Genomic DNA, 24,438 nt, shown 5'->3' on the forward strand with positions numbered 1-24,438 from the left:
CAACTCTTCTCCAGTCTTCTCCTGGGTTAGAAAAACCCTGCTGTGACATGAGTTGCAACCTGGTGAGCTGCAGTCCAGAGAGAGCTGTAGTGTGTTCAGCTTTGTTTCCCTTCAACACTGGAGAGGAGGCCAGGAATTTTGTTTGCTTATTGTAACCACGGTACATGAAGGAAACTCTCTGTTGTGGTAGGCCAGGTTGATGCATATTAGGACTTCTGCTTGGAGCACCAAAAAATAACTCTTAAAGGTAATTGTGAGTGAGCAAAATTAGTGTGCGGTGTAGAGCTGAAAGGGTCAGCACGCCATTCCAAAGCCCTGGGAAATCAGAGATTTTTTCAAAGCTGTAAAGTAAATCGATCCATTTTGCAACATTTCTTGGTTAATTTAACAGTTGGTTTTACTGTGAAAATTAACTAATGAATATATTGTGGCTTACCTTCAACAGCTTTGAAAGTCTCTGATTTCCTGGACTTTTTTTTTAATTTTCAAAACTTTATTTCTTTTCACAGAAAAAAAATGAAATGCAGAAGTAAACATGAACCAAACAAGAATTCCCTCTTACCGTGCGTGAGCAGGAGGAATACACAGGACAAACGCATTTGTATCCCAAACACCGCAATAAACAAATATTGTAACTCACCGGCCTTTCTGTGTATTTTGTAAAGTGTCTCAATAGAATGCTTACAAAATCAACCACTAGAAAACCGGCATGTGCTCAATGATCCATCGAGGCAGTAGAATTGTATTATAATAATAATCTGGCAAGGAGGAAGTGGGGGTGCGAGTGAAGGAGAGGATTAGTAGAAGCGGATTAGTGGACGTCACCAGAGATGCTTGCATCCCTGTGCTGAGCACCTGGTATCCAGTGTTTTCCAATGTTGAAGCTGATTTCCTCAGTCCTATTGTGCATCACGAGATTGTCGCAATGGCAACTTCCTGGTTTTATTAGTGATTCTATTCGGTTTGATGTTTCTGGAACGACTCGCTCTCCTAGAACGTGCTAGAAAATATCTGGGTCTGCACTGGAGCTTTCCTTTAAAAAGTGCTCCGAGCAGCAGGATGAGCTCGGTTCCCCCCGCACTGCTCTGTGTCACTGGGTCGTGTGTGATCGCGGGGATTCCCCACAGGCTGGAATAGGGCAGAGCTTTACGTCTCTTGTTTTTCTTTATTTCCCACAGGTGTGGCAGGAAAGCTCCCCACCGTGACCGCAGGCCAGTCTGGGTCAGGCGTGAAGGAGCTCTCGGGATTACTTACCACCCCCAAGTGAGTGTATCGTTTTATTTTTAATCTGTGGAGCTCTGAGAGAGCTGAGCCGATGCCAGGCTCCAGAGAGCAGTGATTCCAGGGTTTGCCACTTCCTCAGACCTTGAGTGTGAAAGGACATGTCAGATGTCCAGCTCTGAGTCTGAATCCTGAGATACAGGAGACATCCAACCTCCTGGAACCTACCCCTTGTGGGTGTTGACTTGTTGCAGGGCAGTCCTGAGACGTGTTGGCAGAGCGAGGGGAGTAGCGGGGAGGGTGTCCCGGTGGTAGGTATATCTCTCTCTATATGATGGAGACAAAGATTGAAATGATAGATTCAAACCTCCTGATCTCTTGTGACCCTGGCACTGCTTTATCTCTCCCTGCATCTTCTGTCTTAACCTGGACTCCAGTTCCTGTCCTTAAAGAATCTTCCCAGCCCGGCCCTTGTCTCTGCCAGTGCGGCAGCCCTGCCTGCTGCCAAACTCTTGCTCCCCAGGGCTGGAGGAGTATTTAAAGTAATTCTCCTTTGAAATACCCCCTTTCCCCCCCCAGGGTGGGGTGTGTGTGTTCTTGCTGTGCATCTAATGCTGTTTTAGTCTTCTCATCTCCCATGGTGCTGCTCTGGTTTGCTGTATGCCTCAGAGCGGCAGCCCTTCCTTTAACCAGGAACTGGAGTCAGGATCTGGAAAATAAAAACAGTTTTAAATTGAGAAGTCCCTTTAACTCCAAAGGTGGAGTCTGTCTGTGTATAACACCCGGTCAGTATGGCATGGGGGCAGAGGGCTACAGTCACCCCTCATTTCAGAAATAGACATCCTACTCTGTTTGTGCGTGCTTCTATCTCCCATCATGGAGGCACAGCCGCTGCTGCTGTTTTGAGTTCACCACAGTACAGTTTTCAACCTCAACCAGCCCTTCCAGAAGAGTAGCTATGGGCTGCAATTGACCCCCTGGCTGCAATCTTTGTCCTGGAAATACATCCCCTTGGAGTTTGTTGGTTACTGGAGTGCATTTGCCGTGTTTCTCTGTTTGTTTTCCAGGCTGAATTCTGTGGCGGAAACCCCCTCCCTCAGCTCTACCCCCTCAGCCATGATCCCTAGCAGCACAGCTCCCAGCGCCTTCCATTCCTTGCAGAGCAGGCTGGTGGCCAGCAGCGCCCACTGCAGGCAGGCACAGCCTAGCAACACGCTCCAAGGTACCCGCCTCTTTCTTCATGCCTGCAAGATGGATCTGGGGAATTAGTCGTGTGTTTCCCTGCCTGCACCTTTGCTCTAACCTGGGAGTGGCCGAGAGCTTTCCCAGTGCTCGGCTATCCCAGCGGTTTGACGAGGCCAGTGGCTTACTCAGGAGCTGGAAAGTGAGCCTGGTGGAGGATGGAACACGGGGCCAGGCCCTGTTTCCATTGAGGTCAAGGGCAGCTAGACCTGGTGACATTGTTTCAGCAAATAATAAATTTGCAGAAAAGTCCATTTTTGGGGATACTTTCAGGTCAGATTTGGCAAATAGTATAAACCTAGAAATGGGGGGGGGAACATTTCAGCTTTTTTGTTTTGAAACGGTGTTTTGTTTAATAATTTAGCTAGTATTAAAAAAGGGTGAAAGACGTCCAAAAATGACCGGGAGCAAAACAGAAAAACGTGAAGAACAAACAAACAAACCCCAGATGTATTTTGTTTTGATAAGAAAAACCATCAAAATTCAATTTCAGTTTGAACCAAACCACATTTTTGTCAGATTTTTTGGTTCAGCTTCTGAAATAAAAAAATCAATGATGCGCTCAGCTCTAATGGCAGCATTTCCACCGAGTTCAGTTGCACGGGACCAGGAAGTGGCTCGCTATCTGGTGTTCTAGACATGACTGGCCCTGCCTACACTGGGCGCACATCCTGTTTGCAGTCATGCGAGTTGATAGATGTTGGGTCGTGTTCTAGAATGTTTTCCTACTGGAGACATAGCTCATAGGGAGGACCGAGGGGCTCCCACAGGTCAAGAGACAGCATAACTCAAGGGGACAGCCTCCTGCTGAAGCTAGTCCACCAAGGGTGAGAAACTAGCTCTTCCTGGCAGGTTGTTCCCCAGCCTTGTTTGCTTTCAGGAGCAGCATCCGCTAGCAGCCTCCTGCAGGGACTGAGCTTCAGCCTGCAGGACATCGGCACCAAATCACCAGCCCTTCCAGTGAGCGTAGCATCCGTGGGGCCGTCCATACAGGTAGGCAGCCATAGCGATATGGAGGGTTTCAGATAGGCCCTGGCTCTCCTGGAGAGCGGGAAACTGGATCTAGAGAGCTTGGGAGGACAGCATCCTTGTCGCCATGGATGAAGTAGAGCTCTGTTGCGGGTAAGAAGCTCTGTTGAGGCTCCTGCTCTTGTGTTTGGCGCTTGGGTCAGGAGGAGGGTACTTGTGGACCAAGGGTGTTGGGTGCCTTCTCTACAAGGACCACTGCTGTCTGCAGCCTGCCCTCCCATCTGGAGGCTGGGTGCGTGACAGCATGAGGTGCATGGCAAATGGGAGTTCTGGCACAGGAGGCATTGAAACCTAGACTGGACAAAACACTAGAAAATGTAATGTAGGGAATGGTCCTGCATGAGCCCCGGGGAGTGGGTGAGAAGAGCCTGCTGGGCCTCTTCCACTCTCGCTTCTCACAGTGGAGTGGATTGCAACCCCATTAGCTCTAGCAGGGGCAGCCTGCGGAGACTTCAGGTCCCACCCTGCAATGCTCCACCTCTATCTGAGCAGCCTCCACGCAGATCAAGGTGGTTTATTGCATGTCAGGGCCATTAGTCTCCATGGGCTGCCCCTTCCTTTTAAAATCAGGGTATCCATGGTGAAAGGGCCAAACTTCATCAACCCTTGGGCTGAGATGCACTCGCTGCCTACTGGGATGAAGGCTGGGAAGACTCTGCCAGACCTCTGAGACCTCGAACTGCCCTTGAGAGTAGGGGAGCAGGGAAGGATATCCTGCCCCTTCTTCTCTGGTACTCACCGCACTTGCCTTGTTTGGCAGACCTCAGCTGGGAAGACACCGGCACCTATCCAGAGTCTGAGTGCCATAACCACGGGCACCGGGACAATCGTCCGCACCATTCCAGTCGCCACATCCTTGTCGTCTCTTGGAGCCTCGGGGAGCGGGAAGCCCACGGCTATTCACCAGTTGCTGACCAATGGTGGGCTGGCCAAGCTGGCCAGCAGCCTTCCTGGCTTGGCTCAGATCTCCAATCAAGCAGCAGGTAAGGGGCTAGTGCTGGTGGGGGGCTGTGAGATGGAGATGCAGGCACCCGCCCATCTCCTTTCGGACTGTAGTTCGCATTTACAAAGCTTGTTTGAAGTTCAGAGTGCTCTGTGAACGCCGACTTACCCTCCTGATGCTGCTGCGAGGAGGGAACTATTGCTTCCCCCTGTGGAGACACTGAGGCACAGAGAGAAGAGGTGATTTGCCCAAGATGTCCCAGTGAGTCAGTGGCAGAGCTGGGATTGGAATTTGTGAGTCCAGCAATAGAATTTACATCCCTCGCGGAGTAAAGGGGGGATCCGCCACCGTGGACCGTGAACAGCCATCTCCTCCCCAGTAGGAGTCGATCTTCATCATGCGCATGATTGAAGTCCCCTTTGCATGTTCCTTAATACCAGGCTGAATTATACCTCGCATGGTTTAGGATGGCTTGCAAACAGGGCCAGGCGGCTGCCTCTGAACAGCGAGTCCCCTAATTCATAGCATTCCAGGCGCCATAGAGCCAAGATCCAGGTATGGATGCGGGCTGTGTGTTCCTCAGAGATGCCAGCCAATGTCAGCCTTGCCCTGTCTGCTCACCCGAGCTAGTGTCTGCCATTCCAGCCGTCAGCTCCGTGCTCTGGAACTCGCATTACGTCGTGCTGAAGTCCTCGTTACACAGCACGTGGTCTGTTAATAGGAAATGTGCATGGGGTCTGGGTGCAGGTCTCCGAATATTACTGCCAGTGATTGTGCCTGGAGCGCTTTGCTGTGCTGTATGTTGTGCTGGGCACTGTGATCCTTGCCACACTCCATGTTCGTACTGTCCTGCAGCTGATCTCCAGTCGCTGGCAGTTTGGGAGCAGCTGCCTGGCAGCTGGCGGGGGAGGGGGAGGTTGTGTCTGTTTGATCTGCTTTTCCTGTGAACAGAAGAACCAAGCCTGGGGTAAAGCATGCGCTCTGAGATTGGCTGGTCGCAGTGACTTGCCTCGCTCCTGTGTCTTCCAGGCTTGAAGGCTCCAACTACCATTACAGTGACTCTGCGGGGGCAGCCTAACCGTGTCACTACCCTGAGCCAAGCGGCCGTGGGGACTATCCAGCCCCAGCTGGAGGAGCAGCAGCTGCAAACTCAGACACCTCAGGTAATTCTGGGCCTCTGGTCTTAGGCGAAGAGAAGCAGTTGGGCATATGTCATGCTTCCATCACCAACGTTTGCTGACCCACGTGTTTTGTGCAGGAGCATCTCACCTGGGGAGAGAGTTCTGCCATATGGCCCAGAAACCCCCACTGGGATTTTCTCACTAGGGTTTTGCTAATGTTGAAGCCAGGGTGTTTACTCCCTTATGAGCCGTTGTGCCACTGTGCTGTGACTAGAGCGGAGACCGAAGTGGAATGAGGCCTTGTGAGGGAGAGCGTGCTCTCTGGGCAGAAAGGGGCCTAGTAGGACAGTGGTTGGAGATAGATCAGTCCTCTCCTGCTGCAAACACAGAGGCCTCTACCCAAGTAATGTATCTGATGTTACGTCACTACTGCACTTAATCAACTGAAAATGCCAAACCAAGGCAATTACTTTGGATCCAAACACCTGGAGTTGGTGTCAGCCTGGGAATCCCTGTTTAATGTCCCTCTGACACTTGGGGCTTTCTGGAGAGGTGTTTGTAGACCCTGCTCTGTGCCGAGGAAGGTAGAATGGGGCTCCCACCAGAGCTGAGGTCAATTTGGGCCTAATTTGAAATCCTGACCTGAACCTGACTAGACCCCAGACAATCCAAACCCAGCCTGAGGTTGTTTTCATACCTGACCCTGATGCTTGTAGTTAGTCCCTTGGGGCTGCAAGGGTGTAGTTGCCAGCCCAGACTCCATTTTCTTTACTTTGTTCCCTCCTTAGAGTCACCAGGGCTAATTACCCTCCAGCCCTGTTCTCCCTCCTGGGGCCCGATCCTCACCCTGGCCCACCAGTCACTCCCTGCCCAAGCGCTGCGCACCCAAAGGGCGGTCACTCCCTGGGCTGGCTGCCTCCCCTGAACCTATGTCAGTGCTGCCACCTCGTCCTTGGGATTCGGCCTGACATGAGCTTCCCATCCCTACACCTTGTGCCTGCAGTCCATCTCCTGCCGCCTCCTGCCTGTGGGGTTGGAGCAGCAGTGGCTATATGCCCTGCTGTCCGCTGGCACCTCCCTGCGCTGCACAATGAGAGGGGCTGCGACTCATGGGTACAGACCTAGTGCTGAGAAGTGGTGGCTGATGGGTGGGGCACACAGCTGTCAACTCACCAATCCCATGGGCCAGGAGGAGGTAATCAGAGATGACCCACCCCAGGACTGTTGGGTTGTTTAATATCCAACCCAACCCTGAGGCTTGTAGTCGAGCTCTGTAGGGGTCGGGTCAGGTTGCAGGACTCGACTCCAGAGTGTCTCGCTCTCCTTCAGCTCCTTCAACAAAGGGTCAAACTAGAGTGAGGTCGGGGGGGGGAGGGTGCCCTGTCCTGTGCCAGGAGCTTGGTGCCTCAAGCCTTCAGATCCCTGAACTGAGACCAGACACCTGGATGGCTAATGATTGGCAGGTGTCTGTGGGCAACACCAGGGTCTCCATACTGTCATCTCCTCCACAGGTCCCAACACTTTGTTCTTCCCCATGCAGGTGGCAGGACCCAGTGAAGTGGGAATGTTCAGCATTTATCATGTTCTCTAGGGCAGTGCTTCTCAACGACCGGTCTGTAGACTGGTGCACACGGTCCCTGAGAGCTCCCTGACACAGTTTAGGAAGGTGGCAAGCCAGTCCCTGGTATCAAAAAGGTTGAAAAACACTGCCATACAGTAACATTTTTTCATGACAAATCTCCCTTGGGATTTTTCACACTCACTGTGACAGGAGTGAGCCCGGCTGCTGTTGGAAGAAGGTTGTAGACTCCTAACCTGTCAAGTGCCCTTCCTGGGAAAGAGACTCAGGTCGCCGTCCTCCCAGCCCCCAGCTGTGTCTTGTCCAGGGGCTGAATCCAGAACACAAACTGCCCGGTTAGAGGCAGATTTGTTTAGTGGAGAAGCAGTTAATGGTGTCAGATGTTCCAGCCTTGTGATCTCAGAACCGCAGTGGCAAAGTTCAGCCGAAGGCTGAGTTCAGAAAGGAAATGAGCAGCTAGAACGTGTTCACTCCCTTGAGTGAAAAAGGAAGAAGGTGAAATCTCCAGGGAGACGTACCCTGGGGTGGCTCCGCCTGACGTCAGTTTGCAGTTGTGAGACGTAGATTCGCAGATGTCAAAGCCAGAAAGGACCATTTTGCACATTCCAGTCTGAGCTGCCTAACCCAGGCCAGAGACCCTCACCCATTGTGCACCATCAGCAGAGTTGGAACCATCACAGACTGTAAGGTCTGAAGGGAGTATTCAGATAATCTGGTCTGACCTCCTGCACATCACAGGGCACAGAACCTGGCCCACCTACTCCTGTAATAAACGCTTAACCTCTGGCTGAGTCACTGACGGCCTCAAATCAGGGTTTAAAGACGTCAAATTACAGAGAATCGCCATTGACACTAGTGTAAACCTGCAAGTGACCCGTGCCCCAGGCTGCACCGGAACCCTGAGGCCTTCAGCCCCACAGCACAAGTTGCTCCCGCTTGAGCCCCAGGGCTGACTCTGTGACAGCCAGGCCTGGCCTTTAGGCCCTGCTCTGCAAACTGCTGAAGTGCAGGAGCCAAGTGAGAACATGAACGGATTGTGTGAAACCCTCCTGACTAGCTCAGCTGCCCCCGTCAGATGCTGCGTTGCAGGCTGCTGGTGTTGAAGGCCTGTCAGGGCTACAGCAACCTGGGTCTGCCTCTCCGTTTTGTGTTTTGACGTAGGGAAATTGCAGGGCGAGGAAGGTGTGACTGGGCAAGGAGGGGGCCTACACCATGGTCCTTGTGAGACTGAGAGACTTTATGGCCTGCCGGGCTGAGGTTTGGGTTTTACTCAGACTCTTAGAAACCAATTATCTACTGGGCTCCGGCCATATAAAAGGGCAAGACAGTCCAAGTTCCCGTGTGTGTGTGAATGTGGTGCTTCTGGAGGTCAAAAAGGGACACCAAGAGCCCTCAAGCCAGTTGGGAACCACCTCAAGAACTTGGAAAAAAGCAGCAAAGACTGGAGAGAGATCTTGGGTGAGTTTTCAGATCTCTCTGAAAGCCGAGAGACACACAAAAGATATCTCCTCAATATATGTTCCATTCTATATGCATCCGAAGAAGTGGGCTGTAGTCCACGAAAGCTTATGCTCTAATAAATTTGTTAGTCTCTAAGGTGCCACAAGTACTCCTGTTCTTCTTTTTGCGGATACAGACTAACACGGCTGCTACTCTGAAACAAAAGATATTGTTAACATTTTTACAAGGCATGTGTGGAAGAGTCAGGTCTGAGTTTAACTTCAGCTGTTGAGGTAGCTCCTGAAAACTACCATTGGACACAGGAACATGTAGGAAGATGCCCCTCTGAATTACAGGTCGCTGGCGTGGGCTCCTGCAAAGATCCTTCATAACAAATTGGTATTTGATTAAACTGGACAGCTCAGAGTTCCCAGTCACAGTCTGCTCTCCTGCATCCCCTATGGCATGGCCATCAGTGCGGAACTTGCATTAGCGACGCCGAAAACAGGGAACTCGACTGTGCGATAAGAAAGACACCATCACAGTCAGGAGAAACATTTTCCCCTGGGATCCTCATCCTCCAGCTCCCGGATGCAGGAATCAGCTTTTGGTGCCAGCGTGGTCCGAATAGATCTCGGTTTCCATTCCTCATCAAGTACTGACAAGCTGAGGTTGTCTCCTCAGCAAATGTCATTCCTGCCTGAGTTCCCAGCTTGTGCCCTAGGTGCCAGGCCTCCCGGACATGGTTGAAAACGGGGTGCAGAAAGCACTGGTGAAGGGAGCCGGGGGAAATTGAGCTCAGTGGACGTGTCTGTCTGTGCAGCAGGGGTGAAGCAGTAGGATGCTTGGGTGCATTTAACACGAAAGTGCCAACTGTGTTGGGACTCTGTACCCTCATTTGAACCATTGGCTTCTGTTTTGGTCCTCTCCTGCTGGGTGCAGCGATACTCTGAGAAACAAGCATTGTTGGACTCCAGATCACATTTTCTAAAAAGATGTTTTTTTTCCCCTAATTGTCAGCCCTGCAAACATAGCTAGAGATCTGAGCTTCCAGCTGGATCCTGGTAGGGATGTGACCGGGACCTGCCCAAGGTTGCATTGTGGGGCAGTGGTGGAGCTGGGCAAAGCACCCAGATCTCCTGCCTCCCAGACCAGGACCCTGGCGGCCGAACCTGTAATGAATTATACGGTATTAGTGAACATATTGACGCTAACCCTGCCTGATCTGTGCTGGCAGAGCATTGTGAGAGAGGTGCCCGGGTACCATGTATTGCCCAGCACAGGCCATGCTAGCAACTTCTAAGGACCTTCGGAGTCTGCTCCAGCTTGTCTCAAATGGAGCAGATTGCAGCCCCTCTTCTCTTTAAGGTGCAGGTGCCAGTGCTCAGGACACCGACCCGGTCCAAGATTCGTCTTGCCTTTACAAGTTCTGGGATACCCCCATTTATATAGCAGCCCCAGCCTTCGTAGAGGAGGTTATCTGCTCCCTTCAGAGCCCATCAGTGCTGGGGGTTATGGAGTTGAGCCTCTATCTCCATAGCAGGCTAGACCCTTCTGACCAAAGGAATTGGACCTGGGTTTCTGACAAAGCAATAAACTGTTCGGCCACTGGGTGTTGCAGTTTACAAGACTTTATAAACCACATTTTGTCTCAATTTGGATAAAGCCATTTAAACGAATAGTGTCAAAATTAGCTCGAGTACCACCAAGCAGAGAGGCTCTCGGGTCTGCAGAATATCCTGCAAGTCCAGCCCTGCCTGGGCTACTTCAGAAAACTGCTCCGTGTTGGAAAATCACTTTAGTAATCAGGGAGCACTAGCCTGGCAACAGGGAGAGAGCACAGTCTGTCGGGGTGGGTGCCAAGTTCTTCTTAGTGAGAGATGCTGTCCTAGGTTTCTCATCAGACACAACAGATACGGGATGCTATTAGCAGGCGAACTGCGCCTGGGTGTGATCTGCGGCGCACAGGGTGTGCGCTTCTTAAAGGAATGGGCCATCTCGTTAAAGTGCGGCTCTCCTGAGTTCCGTTCCTGGCTCGGCAGCTGACCTGCTGAGACACCTTGGCCAAGTCTCTTTGTGTCTCTGTTGCCCTGTCTGTGGAACAGGGCTGGTACTGGCCACATGCCTGGTGTGGAACAAGGAGAGACTCCTTGATGTCTTTGGGATCCCGTGCCAGGAGGGAGCTTTGTGTAAATGCTGTACAAGGGAGCTTCCAGCCTCAGTGACACACAATTGCCAAGCCCCCGAGGAAGGTTTGGTCTGACAGACGTGGCGTGGGTTAGTGTGGGGCTTCTTGGAGGAAGCAAGCCCACTCTGAGATGGGACCGAGGGGCAAACACCTCCCCCACTCGCTGAGGGTTTGTCTGCACTGGGGGTAACTCGAATCAGCCACCACATTTATACACGTCCGTTTGGACACAGCTCACAGCAGCAGATTTCCATATAATTTGTATCAACACGTTTGTTAACTGGCAGCCGATTAATTCCGGTCTAGACATACCCTTGAAGCAAATGCAAGCGGGTGAATCTGGATGTGGATGGCACAGTGCAGCCGTGAGCTGAATAGATCCTTTAAGAATCCCTAATTGGTTAGTTTCTGGAATGCGCGGGGAAGGTTAGACGTCTTTACTGAGGTCTCCCACTGAATGGGCTCTGCACAGACATCAGGCTGAATGTCCAAGGGATCTCATGCATCTTTCATGGCCCGGCAGAGAGCTCTTCTGATGCAGAAGCGAATGTGAACATGCTGCTTCCAATCGTGTTGTGCTGTTGGCAGCATCCTGATAGTAACAGCACATTGTTGCTTTCATCAGAGGATCCCTGAGCGCTCAGAATCTCTTCTTAAGCCTCACAAGTCCACAGGGACATAGGTCAGTGTTATCTGCATTTTACAGCTGGGAAATCGAGGCACGGAGTGGGGAAATGACTTGCCCAAGGTCACCCATGGAGTCATTGGTGGAGGTGGGAATAAGGCCTTAGGTAAGACACAGTCACCTCTGCTGAGCTTGCTTTCCCAAAGGCTGATGGGGATATTGCAGTGAAGGTCTTTGCAGAACGTTGTCTCGTTCCACAGAGTCCTCCAGCTGACAAGTAACTGGTCGGAGGGAGGGAAAAGAGCAGTAGAGGAAAGGTTAAAACACGTAGAGAAGTGGATTTGAATTTCCAGCTGCCGAGAGGGGTTACAGGCAATGGAAAGAGAGCCCCGCTAGCTAAGGGCTGGACGGCATCCCCGCTCTGCATCACACTCCTCGAGCTCCTGTGGGTGCTGTGAATTTTTGCTGCCCTGCTGGGCAGTTCCGTTGGGTCTCAATTACTTTAACCCTTTCAGGCTCCAGACGGTGCAGTTGGGAACTTGAGCACCCCAGCTTCCAGTGCCGCCCCTCCTGGCAAGCTGCTGTCTCAGATGGAACTCAGCAAAGCTCAGGCTGGCATAGAGACGGCTCCTGCTGACCCCGCGTCCCACCTGACCTCTGCAGCAACACCACCTGTAGGTGAGGCGCATGGCAGTTCTGGGGCACACGCAGCCAGGCCTTGGGGTCAGTGTGGAGGAAGGGCTGGAGCCATGCCTGCCTGGTGACTCGCAGGGTTGCTGTGGTGGTGTGACTGGATCGCCAGGACACCCAACTACCTTGTTGGTTTTTTTTAAAAGTCACAATCCCCCAATGAACTGGTTTCTTTGAGTACGTGTGTGCACCTCATTGGGCGTGACAGCGCAAGGGGTGGATGTAGCGCAGTGTAACTGAGACTATTAGCCCAAACACCTAGATAGTTATTTGAAGTTCAGCTCCATGGCCTAAAGAATACTGACTGCTCAGGTTCTGCAGTTCTGCTGGCTGTGATCGGCTGCCCTACAGCGTGCACTGTCAACACGAGCAGCTCTCCCTGCTGTGCGTTATTGTTGACCTAGACTAGGGAGAAGGGACCCAACCCACTGCAGCTCAATAAGTGTGTCTGTTGCAACTGCCCAGGGAGAATCCAAATCCACACAACCAAGCTGCAGTCTACTGTATCCTTGAAATGCTTTGGTAAGATAAGTTGCATCCCGGCTGGTTTGAGTCTTTCTTTCCTGTTGGTTTCAAAGTGAAGAGAAAAGCTCTAGAGGCAAATGGATGATAAGCGTTCTGGGCGAAATGAACAGACTGGACAAAGCCCCACTTGAAAACAATGGAGCTGTGTTTAATTGTCTGCCAGATTTCTCAGAGTGCTGGGGTCTGAGCAAACCGCTGTGGAGCGCTTGGAAATCCCTGCTCTTCTGCAGAGGCTGGGGCCTGGTACTCTGATGATCTCCCAGTGCCTGCAGGCTAGAATCACCGCATACCTCAGACCCCAGCAGTTCTCCCACTCAGATCAACAGGGAAGTGGGAAAATGCTGTTTTCTTTTTCTCTCTTAGCTTGAAGTGTTTCCCTTTGCTATTCGTACTTTAGCAAGCAGGCCACCGTGGTTGTTTGCAGAAAGCTTTCTTGCGTGGCTAGTGGCCCTGGATGACTGTTAGCCCAGTAGCAGAGTCAGTGTATTCTTGGTGGTTTGTTTAGTGGCCAGAACTGCAGTAGCTCCAGAGGAAAAAACAGCAGATACAGCCGCTGCCCTTCAGAGCTTACGGTCGCAATAAACCCCAGCCCAGCTGGGAAATACAGGCACAACAAAGAGGGGGGGGTGAGAGACGGAAGGATAAGGGTGTGGTTTTCAACAGTGCAGTCTAGGATTTTCCATACCAGCTCAGACCTCTTGGTTCAACTTCACTGGTACCCTGCCTCCAGTGGTGGCCCCAAACTGATGCTTCAGAGGAAGGAGAGCACCACTCCCATAGTGAATTTGGTGAGTTGTGGGATGCGTTTGTGATGGCGGGGAGGGGTAACGTTGCTCCTGATCCTTGGGATGGCTGGTGGCATGCAGATGCCCTTGCCTTGATTCCTAGTACCCCGAGTCACTAAAAGGAGCAGGGTAAGTCAAACTCCAGCTTTCTCTGTGTCAGGACCTTGTGCTCCCGGATGAGCCTGTAAGTGCCCTTATCTTAGGCACATCCCAGCATGCCAGGGGTGCTGAGCTGGGCATCATTCAGGGTCCTGTCTTTGTGGCATGAGACTGTTCCTATGCTAAGGGAATGGCTATGGGGACCTGCAGTCAGGACACCTAGCCAGGGGTTGAGCACCTGCAGGAAGCTTCCCCACTCAACAGCATTCATGTGTTTGGAGCTCACTCCACCAGATCCTGCCTCCTGGCCTCAAAGAGATCAGAGCCCCTGGGCAGAGGTCAATTGGTGTGGGAGGAGGGCTCATCTCGTCTCAGATAATTGCCACTGTAGCACTTGCTCCCTGTGAATCTGACCGCCGAGCTGGCATACAGCCTGGCCGGCTGCTGTAAAGGTAATGTAGCCAGCTGCCTCCTTGTGAGACGCAGCATGTCCTCCCTGGGCACAAACTTGCGTTCCCTGCCTGGGAAGTGCTGGTGTGACCCGTGAGGTAGGGCTGAGATAATGCCCTGGCCTGCTGCTGGGGGCACTGTGCTGCCATAGGTGCCGTCTTTCGTTGAGATTAATAGGACCTCGGCTGTGGCCGTTCTGGCGCCAGTAGTGCTTTTCACAACGATAGAAAGTGTTCTGGAGTCCTGGCCAAATGTAAATTTGGTAATTTCATTTGAATGTCCCCTCCCTGCGATTTTAATTGGCTGTGGTCATCTTGTTCTCTCTCTGACCTAAACAGCTGCTCTAGTCCCACTCAGAGGTGGCTACATTTGGATTGATGGTGAAATGATCTGCCTATATACTGCTCTGCATTTCTACAGCAGATTTACATCCAGTGATCTCACAGTGCTTCACAAACACTAATTAAATCTCCCAACCATTTCTGTGCTGTACAGACAGGGGAGTTGAGTGACTTGCCAAAGGTCAGACATGCCAGCTTGAGCAGGGATTAAAACCCAGGTCTCCTGACTTGACGTTCTGTGCCTTAACCACAAGACTATCCCAGCCTGCTGATCAGCTTGGGAGGTGCTTTGGCATCACTGGCTGGAAGACGCAGCATGCCTGCTGGACATGATCAGTGCTGAAGAGCAGGGGTGTTGTGCTCCAGCCATGGAGCTGTTCTCTGTGCAGCCACTTTGCTGCCAAGGGTTTGAAGGACAGTGGATCCGCAGCAAGGGTTTTTCCTGAACCTGCATGTGAAAGGGGACCTGGTGTTGGGCAAATCCAGGCTGTTTGGGCCCCCAAAGGCATGCATCAGAGGAGTGTGCTGTGCAGTGGGAGAGGTCAGGGCCACCGCTTAGTAATGGGGGCATGAATCTGACCCTTCCACTCTGCAGCTGACCTCAGTTTCAGTACTTGCCTGGCCTAACGTCCTTTGAGTACCCCGCTCCCTCTGGTCTGTGCAAGAGCTCCTGTCTTGCCTGCTTCCTCCAGCATTAGAGTTGCCGTACGTTTGCACTTCTGCCGTTCCTTAGAGGAACCCCAAGTAGACCTCCCTCCTTACTCTGGCGGTCTCAGCTGCCTCTCGGCTCCCTACTGGGGTTTGCATGTGGCTAGAATGTGGGCAGCCTCCATGGCAGCTTCTCCTACCTCCTCACGCCTCTGCTCCTCAAGGTGGAGCTGAAGGCACCGTGACCTGTGCTAACAGAGCTTTCGCTTAGAGCTCAGCTAACGCAGGCCAGTATGGCTCAGTGTTCAGGCCAGTGAGTGAGATGAACCAGTCACTGCTGGTCATGGGTTCTGTGCAATACATGTAGCTTTGGCTTAATCGCTGGGGAAAAGGCCTTGTCATCCTCCCACAAGCCTGCCATGGTCAGTGGGAATCCGGTGGTTTCCCTGTCCCCCACGGGAGACAAGCAGTGATCGTGGAACTCCCTGCCAGAGGATGTTGTGAAGGCCAAGACTATAACAGGGTTCAAAAAAGAACTAGATAAGTTCATGGAGGGTAGGTCCATCGATGGCTATTAGCCGGGATGGGCAGGGATGGTGTCCCTAGCCTCTGTTTGCCAGAAGCTGGGAATGGGCGACAGGAGATGGATCACTTGATGATTCCCTGTTCTGTTCATTCCCTCTGGGGCACCTGGCATTGGCCACTGTTGGAAGACAGGACGCTGGGCTAGAAGGACCTTTGGTCTGACCCAGTAGGGCCGTTTTTATGTTCTGATCAGCTTGCTGGAAGGACACAGTGCAGGACAAGCTGTGAGTTAAGGATGAGAGCTGTTATCGTGGTGGCAATTCTGACTCTGGAGTGTTACCCCAGTCAGAGAAACAGCACCAGGACATCAAGGCAAGGCAGGCGAACCTTCATGCCAGTGCTGGGTATCGGTCACTGTTGTCTACTAGCATTGTGATTTCTATCCTCCAGATGGAGGGCCTGTGCACTGGTACCCCCGGTCGCATAGTGCGTGTTGCTGTGGGGGTTCCCAGGAGCTCAGGGAGCAGTGCAGCCTCTAGGAGAGCACTGATTTCATGGCTGGAGCTTAACCTGGCCCAGACAAGAGGTGCTCTGTGTGGGCTGGAAGGCGCTAGTGTGGGCCAGGAGCGTTTCTGCTCCCTTTACTGAGGGAGACCTGTCCTCCTCCTATCCAGGAGGGTTGCAGTTTGGGGATTACTTTGGATCCTTGGCTGCTTCTGGATTTGCAGCTGGCATAGGTGGTCCCTGGTCTAGCACTCAGGACGTTGTACTAGTGTGCTGTGCCAAGTGTCCCGGGGGGCCGTAGCATGCCAGGGCACTTGCTGTTATGGGGGTATAGGCTGGCTCTGGGGATGACCTGTGCACATACTGTGGTTTACAAAGTAACTTGCCCACTGAGCAGTGCACAGCTCACACCCTGGTTGCTCTGCCCCAGCTGCTGTGGGCTTGGCCTGTAGAGACGGTGGAGAGCACAGGGGAACACTAAGCTGTCTTTGTCCCTCTGTCCCCGCAGTGACCGCCACCAGCCCCATGAAAACCCTGTATGTCATGTCAGACGCCAAGCTGTCTGCGCTCACCAAGTCCGTGATGGCTGAGGCTGCCGGCGCCCCCCTGAAACCTGTGGGGATCCAGACGCCCTCCTCGTCTGCCTGCTCGTCATCCTCCGCCAGCTCGCCCCCCGGTGCCGTGACCTTCACCTCTGCAACGCCGGCTAGCCCGCCCTGCAGCCTGGTGCATTCCAAAGTGGGGCCCATCCTGCAGAACACCACCAAGACTGTCATCCTGACCTCCACGCTGGCGGCGAAGGGGGACGGGCCCCTGGGGCGCAGGGTGGAGAAGGTCGGCCACACCCTCGGGGCAGTGGAGACCCTGGGGAAGGTGCCCTCTGTGGTGGACAATGGGAGCACCATCATCCACACCAGGGAGACTCTGGCTAATAGACATTTGCTGCCACAGGGCATGCTGCCGGCTGGGGCTGGCACCACGCTTATAACGCTGGGCAGCAGCCTGGCCAGCCCATCCATCCTCGCAACGGCGGGACCCACGATCAGCCAGAAGCCATAGCGAATTCAGCACCGCTTTGCCATGAATTTGAGTTTTGCCTTCAATATGAACTAGCACTGTTGGCTGCGGGATTGCAGCACCCATGCTGGGCCCAAATGGACATTTCTTTTGGTTTGGGGTTTTCTCTTGCTGTTTAATAAAACTATTTTTTTTCAATCGCGTGATCTCTTCATTGTAGCGTTCTCCTTTGATCGCTGCCTGCGTTGTAGCCTGAGGAGGAGGCAGGATTTAGATTCTCAGCATGGAATGGAAATCAAATCTTTCAGTGAAGGATTTCAGAGCCTTGCAAACAGATGAGCTCCCCAGCACCCTATGAGGGGAGTAAATGCTGCCCCCTTCTTCTTTGGGGAGGTGCAGCTGCATTCCACACAGGCACGTGTGCGCCCAGTGCATTGGAGCTGGAGAACTTTGCCTAGCAGTACCTGTCGGGCCGGCGTTTGTGCCCTCCCCTGGCTATTTGAGGCGGCGCTGCCCAGCCCCCCTCAGTTCCTTCTCACCATGCATGGCTGGAGTCAGAGCTCTGTGTGGTTATCACCTCCGCCTCTCTGTCTGTTTTCCTCTTCGTGTATGTAGCTTTTAGATAGCTAGCCCTATCCTAGATAGTGTTGGTTAAGCTCGTTAGTTGGGATACTTATTGCCCTGTGTGATGTCCTCACCAGGGTTCAAGCACTGCTGTGGAGTGTGCGTACTGATTGCTAATAGTGATCCTCGTACGAGGTGCGTGCTGTGTTTAGGCAAGGGACACGCTAAGCAGCAGTTGCTCATCGAAAGAACCAGGTGGCGAGGGACTTACGGTTGAAGCAGCACCTTCTTGAGCAGGCCATGAGGTCTGTTTTGGCACCGAGGCCTGCGTCTGTCACCTTGGACTTGGGGGCTGAGGTAGCTCCGCATTCCAGTGCTGGTATCTCCGCAAGAGCCGGAGGAGCTGTCCATCCTCCTCAGAGTCGCAAAGGAAGAAGTCCCGTAAAACTAGTCGGGACCAGCGTTCCCTCTCATTTTTTCCATCCATGGGCAGAATGAATTTTATGTGCAACTATAATGAGGTGATGTGCGGATGTGAGTCACCAGTGGAAACAAAAAACCTCGATATAATAGATATTTGTAAAAGGTTATCATAGGGGTAGTTACCCCAGCCAGGACAGGCTCGGCATTTTAGAACTCACTGCTCAAAAGAATTAAATTCAAGCACAAGAGAGAAATAAAATTATGAAATGTACAGACCAGTCAAAAAACTAAAATAGCCCCTTGAAAGAATAAAATTAGAGAATATAGGTGCATTGCAGGAAGTACCAAGAAGTAACAACAGTAACACAAGTATGTGTTGGGAGGTGCAGGTGTGTGGGTGTGCACTGGCTGCTGCAGAAGTCTGAGACACTGTGTGCTCACCAGCGACATTCACCAGAAGGCTTGTTCAGACTGCAGCAGCTGCCAGCAGCTCCGTCCTGCTCTTGAGCCCTGTCCCCATCCCCCTGGGGTACACGGGAGGGGGCACCCTGATATCAGTCCTCCCTCCCCTTCCCTCCTCCCCCTGCTCTGCACAACCAGCAGGAGGGTCCCAGGAGCAGCTGGCAAGGGGCTCCAAGGCAGAGGACAGGAGCAGTGCAGCAGCAGAGCGGCGGGGGGGAGGGGCGCCTCAACACACATCGCCGGATGTGTGGGGCTCTGCTAATCAGTGCCCGGCACTTGATTGACTCTTGGGCGGCCGTGCAGCTTAGAGGGAACGCAGGTCGGGGCCATCCCAGGGCATGTGGAGACAGAGTGCAGACCTGCACCGTTCCTCCTGTAACGATGCTGCCTTGGTGGGACCCAACTGAGAGTACCAATTCAGGACAAATTGCTCAGAGCAGGGCAGTCACAGGCTGGGGTCCCTTTGCACACCAATGCAAACCAAATCAGCCAAACAGAAAAGACTTCGGTTTTACCCCACTGGCTAACCACAAGTCACACAAGCAATTCCCTTAGACACTCCAGTTTCCCAGTATCACCACCAGTGCCACTCGTTATGGAGATGTCTGGTTATGAAAACCAATACCCCAGTAAAACAAAAAAAAAGGGTTCTCCTGATCCCAAAGGACCAAGCCCCAGACCCAGGTCAAATGATAAATTAGGTCTTACCCAAAATCCACGCTTATAGCCAATTCTTGTTAACTAAACTAAAATTTATTAAAAAACGAGAGAGAGAGTTGGTTGAAAGATCAATATACATACAGATTTGAGTTCAATTTCTTGAGGTCCAGATACATAGCAGAGATAGTGAATTTATAGTTGCCAAAAGATTTTAGAAATAGTCCATAGATTATAGTCCAATGTCCATAGCCAGGGTGACTCAGTGACCGGGGATCTCAATTCTTATGGCTTAGGGGTTCCCCTTCTTGAAACCCAAGGCAGAACTGAGATGAAGGATTGTCCCCCAGGGTTTTTATACATTTCCAGCAGCCTTTTGGCCTGAGAAAACAATAGGCTTAACTTTACTTCTCCCAGACATCATGGCAATTAGCACAGGGTAATTTATCCATTAAACAGTTCAGATACAGGTTACCACAACCTTCAAAGAGACATATAGACAATAATACTATTTCACTCAAGTGTCTTCCTAAATATTAATACTCCTTTTTTTTTATCCTTGAATCAAAGCCATAGCAATAGACTAGACTTGTTTGCTTATATCACAAGACCCAAGCAAATATCTACCCTTCTATCTCTACCAATGCAGACTGCCTTTCAAGCTCTATTCATTTGCAGATCTTCCTAAGGAGTCTTTAAAGTTCGGCCATGGGTCAGGTCAGTTTGTGAGTTCATTAACTCTTTCTGGCCCTGTGTCACCTTTCAATGAGATGATATATTACACTCATAACGTCACCCCTTCTTCGGCACACGGATGGAGCAGATCCATTTTGACTTGTGTGTCCGGACAATACAGTCGTGATTTCTACATTCCCATCCCCCATTCGGGGACAGGCTGGCTCGCTTTTACAATGTTTGAAACTGAATTGCCTAAGCATCGTCAGATCGGGTTATGCCATCCAGTTCCTTTCCATCTGTGACGTTACTGATATAATCGACGACCATATAGATCATTGTTGCAACCAAGATCCTGTAGTGGCATCCAAATCTTGTATAAAGGGGGTCAAATGAGGTGTCTAAGACAAGGTTATGGTTTGCTGGTTATGATTATGCTGTCTATATGTCTATCAATTTTGTAGTTGAAGTTATGAATATTGGCTCTATACTGTCTGTTTTTCAAACTTATGCTATGCTTCTGGGTGACGTCCCAGACAAGCTGGTGTTAGCTCTGCCTGGCCTGCTTGATGGCCCATTAAGGACCATCAGCTATACAATGAACTCATCGAGAGAAGGCAAATATGCCTTGAGACTTAGCAAAATATACAGGAACTGGCCCATGTGACTCCAGACTCCATTTTGCTGTAATTTTCCACAGTGAGAACAAAGAGGTGTTCTTACACCTGGAAAAGACTATATAAGGCTGATGCCTCATCTCCATTTTATCTTCAATCCTGCTTCTTACCTCTGGAGGGACTTCGCTACAAACAGAAGCTCTACACCAAGGACTGATGACTCATCCCAGCTGGGGATGTTCCAGAGACTTGATTTGAACCTACAGTTTATTCTATCTCTGCTGCAAGCCTGAACCAAGAACTGTGCCATTACTGTATGTAATTGGTTCCATTTAATCAATTCTAACTCTCATCTCTATCTTTTTCCTTTTATGAATAAACCTTTAGATTTTAGATTCTAAGGATTGGCAACAGCCTGATTTGTGGGTAAGATCTGATTTGTATATTGATCTGGGTCTTGGGCTTGGTCCTATGGGATCAGGAGAACCTTTTTTCTTTTATTGGGGTATTGGTTTTCATAACCATTTGTCCCCATAACGACTGGCACTGGTGGTGATACTGGGAAACTGGAGTGTCTAAGGGAATTGCTTGTGTGACTTGTAGTTAGTCAGTGGGGTGAGACTGAAGTCCTCTTAGTCTGTCTGGTTTGGTTTGCCTTAGAGGCGGAAAAACCCCAGCCTTGGGCTGTAACTGTCTTGTTTTTAGCAATTTGTCCTGAATTGGCACTCTCAGTTGGGTCCCGCCAGAGCCGCATCGTTACAGTGGCGTAGTCGTGCTTGGATCCACAGAACCAGGTCAATTAAGCTTTGGGTCAGAACCCCACGCTATCCAAATTTGAATTTTGGGATTGAGAGTTTTGTTGGTTAAAGAGCTGCTGCAATGGCTGAGCAAAGAGCATATGAGGGACTGGCAAAAAAGCCCTGGAAAATTTGTGCTCAGAAAAGAGGATAAGCTTTAGAAAGAAAGCTACAAATCAAGAACTGAGAAACCTGTTAATAGTCAGTGATCAGGGGGCAAGAGCACAGCCCTTACCTGAGGCTACAGAAGATGCAGAAAAAATTAGAGTGCAAAAGGCCACAAGTAAACTGCAATTTGAGCATGAACAGAAGCTAGCAGATCTTCGATTGCTGGAGAAGCAAAAAATAGCTGAATTAGAAAGAGAAGCTGATCAAAGAAAGAAGGAGGCTGATGAGAGAGAAGAGAGAGCTCGTAAGGGGCGTCTAGAGCTGCTCGCTGCTGAACAGGAGACTCGCAAGATGGAACAGGAGACGGCCAAACTTCAGCTCCAAGTAATGGAAGAGCAGAGAAAGTCGTCCCCACCTGGTGCTCAACTTCCCCACCGCCATGAGAAAAACTGGGAAAGGATGTGTCCCATTTACAATGATACTGAGGATATAGAGGAGTTTTTGTCTACCTTTGAACGCCTCTGCAATCTGTACCAGATCCCTGATGATCAGCGAATGCCTGTCCTGCTGACCAGATTGACTGGAAAAGCCAGGGAGGTATTTAATGACTTGGGAGAACAAGAAGCCTTGGATTATGGGCGGTTTAAAGATTCTGTGTTAAGGCGGTTCAAGGTTACTCCAGATTCTTACAGAGTTAAGTTTAAAAATTTTAAGATGTTTAATGACTGTACTTTTGCGGAATGTGCTCATAAGCTGATGGGTTTTGTTAAAAAGTGGGTTATGGGAGACAAGGCGCATGGGAGTTTTGAAAAACTGCTGGATTTAATAACTTTGGAACAGTTCTTAGACATTGTGCCTGACCATGTGAGAGCAGCTGTGTGTGACAGGGACCCTGAGTCAGTCCTACGGGCTGCAGAGATTGTGGATGCCCATACCCAAAACAGGGCTCGAGAAGGGTGTACACCTCTGGGGAAAGCTGATCACCATTCTCCCCAGTTCAAGAGGAGGGAAGGATTTAAAGGTAAACCTGACCCTGACTCTTCTAGACCAGATCCTTGGGGCCCAGAGGATAGGAACTCTCACCCCAAGAATGAGCAGGTTAAATGCTATCACTGTGGTATGCTTGGCCACATGAGATCAGATTGCCCGACCCTGAAGGGCAGCCCAAAACCAGCAACCCCAAATGCCATGGCAAATGCTAATCCTGTTGTTATAAACTCACAGGCAAGCCACACAGAGCCCAGCGTTGGTGCCCTGTGTGCAAATACTGTTTCTGTGGTCTCTGAAGAATTTGACCTTAAAACTCACATTAAAGCTAAATATGGGGAAAATAATGCAGAGTTTATTAGCAGTGCAGAAGTGAATGGAGTAAGGTGTATGGCATGGAGGGACACCGCAGCAGGTATCACTTTGGTTAAAGCAAGTCTTGTCAGGAAGGAAGATTATTTGCCAGGTGAAGATGTAACTGTTGTAGCATTATCTGAGTATTTTGTCAGGGTGCCTTTGGCTAAAGTCCACCTGAGATGGAAAGAATTTGAGGGCACCATGGTTGTGGGAGTAAAAGACACCATCCCTTAGGATATTATGATTGGGAATGATATTAAAGCTATGTTCAGTCAAGTTAACACAAACCAAGCACAGGAGAGGATTAATCCTAAGGTTGTGTCTATGAAAGGTTTTTCCAAAAGTTTGTCTTTGGAAAGTAGCTGTTTGGCTGTGAATGAAGTTTCTGAATGTCTATCTAATGTCTCAGAAGTAAATCTGGAATTAGATCAAGCAAAAGGAGAGAGGAGAACAAGGAAATTCTGAATGAGCCTAGGCAGCCTTGTGAGCTGATGGCTTTATCTAGTCAGCAGTTTGGGAAGGCAGGGATAGTGGAAGATGAGTGTCCCTATACCTTACCTGTTACCTGTATGGAGAATTGTGACAGTGAAGGGAATGTGCCTGTGTCTGTCAGGGGTATTGACTTGCCTATGGAGGAAGCTACCTCAGTCTCCAAGCTGTTGTCTGTGAACAGCCCTGTGTGCTGGGACAAGGGAAATGAAATCCCAAGCTGTGTGTCTGGTAAAGGAGAAGGTGTATCCAGCTCTTCTTTGTCTGTGGAGCAGACAGAAGGTGGCTTTCAGCCTGTGATGGTTGAGAATAATGCAGTTGTCTCAGAGTTGGTTCTGGATTCAACTAAAGCCCAGGAAGGGAATGGTCCTAAGTCTGTGTCTGCTGGGGAGGATGGCACTGTAACTAGGTTGCATCCAGTTAGTGTCTTAGCAAAATCCCAGAGACCAGACAATTCTAGTGCTTATATTTTGCCTAGTGCTAATGTGTTGCTGGGAAAGGGTGTAGCAACTCTGTCTGATCAGGGTGATATCCTAGCCAAGGCACAAGGAGAGCATGAAGGTGATTTGGTTATGTTACCTTCTGATGGTATGGAAACTTGTAGCAAGAAGGAAAAGATTCCTGAACTTGTGTGTGGCAAAGGGAAGGAGAATGCTTCTAACCTTTCATCTAGTGAGTCTATGGGTTTGCCTGAAAGGGGATTGTGTAGAAATCCGCCTGATGGGCCAAAGGTGATCCTGAATGTAAGTAAGACCCAGAAAAAGTCTCTTGCTGCTCAGGAAAGTGTTCCTTTAGAGCAGGGGTAGGCAACTTTTCAGAAGTGCTGTGCCGAGTCTTCATTTATTCACTCTAATGTAAGGTTTCGCGTGCCGGTAATACATGTTAACGTTTTTTAGAAGGTCTCTCTCTATAAGTCTATATTATAGAACTAAACTATTGTTGTATGTAAAGTAAACAAGGTTTTCAAAATGTTTAAGAAGCTTCATTTAAAATTAAATTAAAATGCTGATCTTACGCCGCCAGCCTGCTCAGCCCGCTTCCAGCCTGGGGTTCTGTTCACCTAGGCCTGCAGTGGGCTGAGCGGGGTGACTCGAGGTCAGGGCAGAGGGCTGGGGTATGTGTGGAGGTGCAGGGCAGAGGGCTGGGTGTGTGGGGGTGCAGGGCAGAAGGCTAGGTGTTGGGGGGAGGTCAGGGCAGAGGGCTGGGGGGTGTGTGGCGGGTGCAGGGCAGAGGGCTGGGGTGCTCGGCTCGTGGGGGTGTTCCCAGCCCCCTGCCATGAGCGGCTCCTGGCAGGGGGCTGGAAGGGATATGCCCTGTTCCACCCCCTTCC

General features: G+C 50.8%; 1 protein-coding gene across 14 annotated transcripts in view; it reads left to right on the forward strand.

Annotated features, from left to right (window-relative positions):
- Positions 1 to 24,438, forward strand: part of KANSL3 (KAT8 regulatory NSL complex subunit 3) — a 125,411-nt gene that overhangs the window by 46,627 nt on the left and 54,346 nt on the right. For 4 of the 14 annotated variants that reach the window (XM_065584317.1, XM_065584319.1, XM_065584318.1 and 1 more), the window contains 6 exons: positions 1,179 to 1,263; positions 2,289 to 2,443; positions 3,344 to 3,456; positions 4,253 to 4,475; positions 5,465 to 5,598; positions 11,904 to 12,066. In XM_065584317.1, the coding sequence (XP_065440389.1) occupies positions 1,179 to 1,263; positions 2,289 to 2,443; positions 3,344 to 3,456; positions 4,253 to 4,475; positions 5,465 to 5,598; positions 11,904 to 12,066 (873 nt within the window). Of the gene's footprint in view, positions 1 to 1,178; positions 1,264 to 2,288; positions 2,444 to 3,343; positions 3,457 to 4,252; positions 4,476 to 5,464; positions 5,599 to 7,096; positions 7,294 to 7,327; positions 7,349 to 11,903; positions 13,392 to 16,463; positions 17,171 to 24,438 lie in introns of those variants that run through there. The other 10 variants (XM_005279233.4, XM_024110481.3, XM_042859323.2 and 7 more) reach the window with 6 other exon arrangements.

This window comes from Chrysemys picta, chromosome 2, assembly GCF_011386835.1.
Source record: "Chrysemys picta bellii isolate R12L10 chromosome 2, ASM1138683v2, whole genome shotgun sequence".
Lineage (NCBI taxonomy): Eukaryota > Metazoa > Chordata > Testudines > Emydidae > Chrysemys > Chrysemys picta.